General features: G+C 50.3%; 1 protein-coding gene across 1 annotated transcript; it reads right to left on the bottom strand.

The window, feature by feature from the left end:
- Positions 1-643: 643 nt before the first annotated feature.
- Positions 644-3,917, bottom strand: TMEM129 (transmembrane protein 129, E3 ubiquitin ligase). The gene is made up of 4 exons (XM_054391673.1): positions 3,713-3,917; positions 2,384-2,858; positions 1,538-1,697; positions 644-892 (listed from the first exon to the last, which is right to left on the bottom strand). The coding sequence occupies exons 1-4, from the start codon at positions 3,915-3,917 to the stop codon at positions 644-646; spliced, it is 1,089 nt and encodes a 362-aa protein (XP_054247648.1).
- Positions 3,918-4,249: the final 332 nt, after the last annotated feature.

Below are 4,249 nucleotides of genomic sequence, written 5' to 3'. Positions count from 1 at the left end.
ACACTTGCTAAGGTTAGTAAGAACTTTACAAATGAATTAAATAAGAGCAAAAGTATCAAGGAAATCTCACCAAAGTGATTTTCTCAGGTAGCCCTTTACTTAAAGAATCAAAACTCCAGTAAAATTTAAAAATGTATAGAATTGAACTGACCTTAAAAGTTTAAAAGAGACTGATACTGCAAAGGGATACCCTTGGTCCACCCAGGACAAAAGACAGTGGATCAGGTTGCCCAGGGAGTCTGTGGACACCCTCTCCATGGAAGTGTTCAAGGCCACACTGGATGAGGCCTTGAGCAAGCTGGTCTAGTGGGAGGTGTCCCTGCCCATGGTAGAAGGGGTTGGAACTAGATAGTCTTGAAGGTCCCTTCTAACCCAAACCATTCTATAAATCTATGAAAGTAAAATATCTGTTAAAAAAAAAAAATCCCACAAACTAACACCTGGTGAATAAAACCCAAAGAGAGAGGTAAAAGTGGAGAGGAACTGAAAAGATTGACATCTGTTTTCAACACTGTCACAGAAAGCGTTGGGGTTTGTACCCCAGCAGGAGGTGAAGTCTCAGACACAAATCTAGAGGTCCTTTAACCAAACCCTCTATGAAATACACCCCAATTACAAAAGCTAAAACATACCCAGGTATGATTCATCGTATAATGCAAACATCTAAAATGCAAAATCTGGCTCTGCAAGTGGGACAAGGCACTTTGCTGGACAGCCACGTCTCCGGGTGCTGCTGGTCCTGGCGGCTGGCAAACCACTTGCCCATGCAGGTGAGGCACCACATGGGCCGACAGTAGCACTGCTGGCACTCCCCTTCGTTTGCCTCCTGGCAGTTCTTGATGAGTTTGATGTTAGCAGTGCTCTGCATACAGCCTATGCAGGGCTCCAGCTCCTAAAAGAGGAGAAAAATATCAACATGATAGCATGCTTTCTGCTTTTCAAAGACTTTTAGAATGTCATCTGCACACAATCATAGAAGGAACCTGGGCAGAATCAGAGTGGCGGGGATTGGAAAGGATCTGTGGAGATCATATAGTTCAACCCCCCTGCCAAGCAAGGTTCACCTAGAGAAGGGCACACAGGAACATGTCAAAGTGGGTTTGGAATGTCTCCAGAGATGGAGACTCCACCACCTCTCTGGGCACCCTATTCCAGTGCTCTGACACCCTTAAATTAAACAAGTTCCTTCTCATGTTTAGATGGAACTTCTTATGTTCAAGTCTGTGCCCGTTACCCCTTGTCCTGTCACTGGGCACCACTGAAAAAAGCCTGGTCCCATCCTCCTGCCACCCACCCTTTAAGTATCAATCAGCATTGATGAGATTGCCCCCTATATCTGCTCTTCTCCAGACTAAAAATCCCCAACTCTCTCAGTCTTTCCTCATAAGAAAGATAGCCTTTTGGATAACCCCAGAACAATGACTTCTCTTAATAATTCACCTGGGACAGCCATAAGCAATCAATGACACACTGATCACAGCCTCCCCTACACTGAGAAATGCAATTGTGACAGCCTGACATGGACAGAAAGTCTCACCTGAGTGCTTGGAACAGGGTATGTCTGGTTAATTTCCACCAGAGACGTAAAGGTCTCTAGAAATAAATCACTAAGGCTTTGATGGATCACAACGTTTGCTGCGTTGCTGATGGGAGCACGCAGCTTTTCTCGAAGCTCCCCATACTCTGTCGAGTTCAGCCTGAAGAACAGAGGATGGCACAAAGTGTGACTGTCATTATCTATTCAGATAAGTGAACAGTACACTGCAGAGGTGAACATCAGAGACCGGGACCCACAGAAAAGACGTTTAGGTGGGTACCTACTAGTCAGAATAGACACACAGTGAGCATTTTGTTTTCTTTTGTTGTTTTGTTGTTGGTTTTGACACAACCTAGCCAACCCTTCCATTCCTGTTCTCCATCTTTCATCCAAGTTTTTCCAGTCACTACTTTCTGCATCCAACAGAATCCTCTTCCTAAGAAGGGATCAAACAGGGCAGACCCTGTTTCACCACTGTTCATTCTATAGCCAGATGAATCACAATCATAGAATTATTTGGTTTGGAAAAGACCTGTAAGATCATGGAGTCCAACTATGGACCTAACACCACCATGTCCTCAGGTGCCATGTCCACAGGTCTCTTGAACACCTCTAGGGAAGGTGACCCCACCACCTCCCTGGGCAGCCTGCTCCAGTGCCTGACCACTCCTTCTACACAACCTTTCTTCCCTGCACCGCGTGTGGAAGAACCACACATTCAACATCTCTGAACACCAGGCAGGGAGCAGAAAGGAAGGGATGAGACTCAGGAAGCCGTCAGCTCCATCACCAAAGCACCCCACTGGCATCATCCAACGGAACAGACGTAACACGCGGTGGCTTTACCGGATATCGAAGGCCTTCACGTAGGGGTTAGTACTGGCAACACGGATGGTGAGGAACTGCACAGGCACATTGGAGTCTGGGGTGAGCTCGTGCTGTCTGGAGTCTGTCACAGTCAAGCGAATGTCCTGCTGCTGGGCCACGTGCAAACAGTAGGTGGTCACTTTAATCACCCATGTGTCCGTCACGATCACCCGCGCTCCTGGGGCTCCTGTAGCGAATTTGTCAATCCTCCTGAACTCTGTGTTGATGGAAGAAGCCACAGCCCTCCAGCCTGACTGGGGGAGAGCATGGACAGCTAGTGCCCGGGCCAGCGGGTGGTTGTTCCAACCCTTCTGTGACCAGTAATAAGCCAGGGCACTGGTGACTGCTGGCAGGAGAACAGCCAAGAAGAAGAAAGTTTTCCATCCTTTCGAAGCCAGGTAGAAAAAACCAAGATGTTTTTCAGGTGCAGCAATGCACATACCAAGGTAATAACCTGAAAGGAGGAAAAAGCAGGCTGCTTTCAGAAAGTACAAACCCACAGCCCTGAATCACAGCAGAAGGAACACAACTGGTGTAAAGGAACACAACTGGTGTGAAGGAACACAACTGGTGTGAAGGAACACAACTGGTGTGAAGGAACACATCTGGTGTGAAGGAACACATCTGGTATACTTGTGTGCTGAGCACTTGCAAAGGTTGGTAAGGACTTTACAAATGGATTAAAGACAAGCAAAGTTATCAATGAGGTCTAACCAAAGTGATTTTCTCAGTTTACCTTTTACTAAAGAATCATACTCCAGAGAGCTGCTGCAGTTCTGGATGACAACTCACATTCTAGCCTCTTGTTTTAGGCAATCTGAGGTCAGTTCTTATCTGTCATTGATTTCTATCAGAATTAAACACCTGAAGGAGGCTTCTTCAAATTAGCAGGTTAAATAGAACTACCTGAAAGATGTCACTTTTACTAGAGTTATGCACCTAAAGGAAGATAATTTAAATTTCCTGAATAAAACACTATTCCTTAACAACCTCATGTACTCCGATGCAGCCGAGTTACAAAGCTCTGGCTGCACATTGCAAAGAAGCTTAAGCAATACCAAAGCATTCCATTTACAAAATGTAGAGCATAACCTGATTCCCCCACAGCCAGTCGGACACAGGCCAGGACCCTCCTTGGTTCCCCCGGCCAGGTCACCGCAGGTACCAAGCATCGCAGGTACCGAGCATCGCAGGTACCGAGCACCGACTCCCCCGGCAGCGGCTCTGCCGTTCCCCCGCCTGTGCCCGGTGCCTCTCCCGCCGGGATCCCCCGAGCTCTCCATCCTTCCGCCCGCCGGCGGGGCTCACCCAGGGGCAGCAGGGAGTGTGCCAGCAGCGTGCCGGTGCTCCGCCGCAGGTGGTACTGCACGAAGGCCGCGTCCTCGCTGCCCAGCCAGGCTGCCAACAGGCTCTGCACCGTCAGCCCTGCCGAGCGCACCTCGTCGGGCGGGAACACGAAGCAGACGGCGAACACCACGTAGGCCAGGGTGAAGGTTACCGCCGGGCTCTCCATACTGCGCCCACTGCCGCCACGGCCCGGCCCGGCCCGACCCGCCGGGAGCGGTAGTTCCCGCCCGGCCCCGGATGGCAGCGCCCGTGGGGGCGGTGCGAAGGGCGGAGGCGCGGCCCCGACGCTGTCAGAGCCAGGCGGGGCCTTCCTGCCGGTGGTTGGGGCTCTGTCGGGACGGCTGCACCAGCGGCAAGCCCGGAGGCTGCGGCCCCACAGAGGCTGGGTGCCGGCCGGCAAACCCACCGCATTATCCTGCTGCTGGGCCGGGGCTCCAGTCGCCTGTGCCCTCAGCTGTTACGTGATGAGGTTAGAGAATCACAGAATCCTTTTCAAAC

Source organism: Indicator indicator, chromosome 23 (genome assembly GCF_027791375.1).
Source record: "Indicator indicator isolate 239-I01 chromosome 23, UM_Iind_1.1, whole genome shotgun sequence".
Lineage (NCBI taxonomy): Eukaryota > Metazoa > Chordata > Aves > Piciformes > Indicatoridae > Indicator > Indicator indicator.
This window is presented reverse-complemented; position numbering and strand designations above follow the sequence as displayed.

Excerpts from the sequence above, each read along its gene's own strand:
- TMEM129 (XM_054391673.1), bottom strand. The coding sequence starts at position 3,917 with ATGGAGAGCCCGGCGGTAACCTTCACCCTGGCCTACGTGGTGTTCGCC. Across the intron at positions 2,859-3,712 it reads ACACTCCCTGCTGCCCCTGG|GTTATTACCTTGGTATGTGC; the intron begins GTGAGCCCCGCC and ends TCCTCCTTTCAG. Across the intron at positions 1,698-2,383 it reads GTGAAGGCCTTCGATATCCG|GCTGAACTCGACAGAGTATG; the intron begins GTAAAGCCACCG and ends TCTGTTCTTCAG.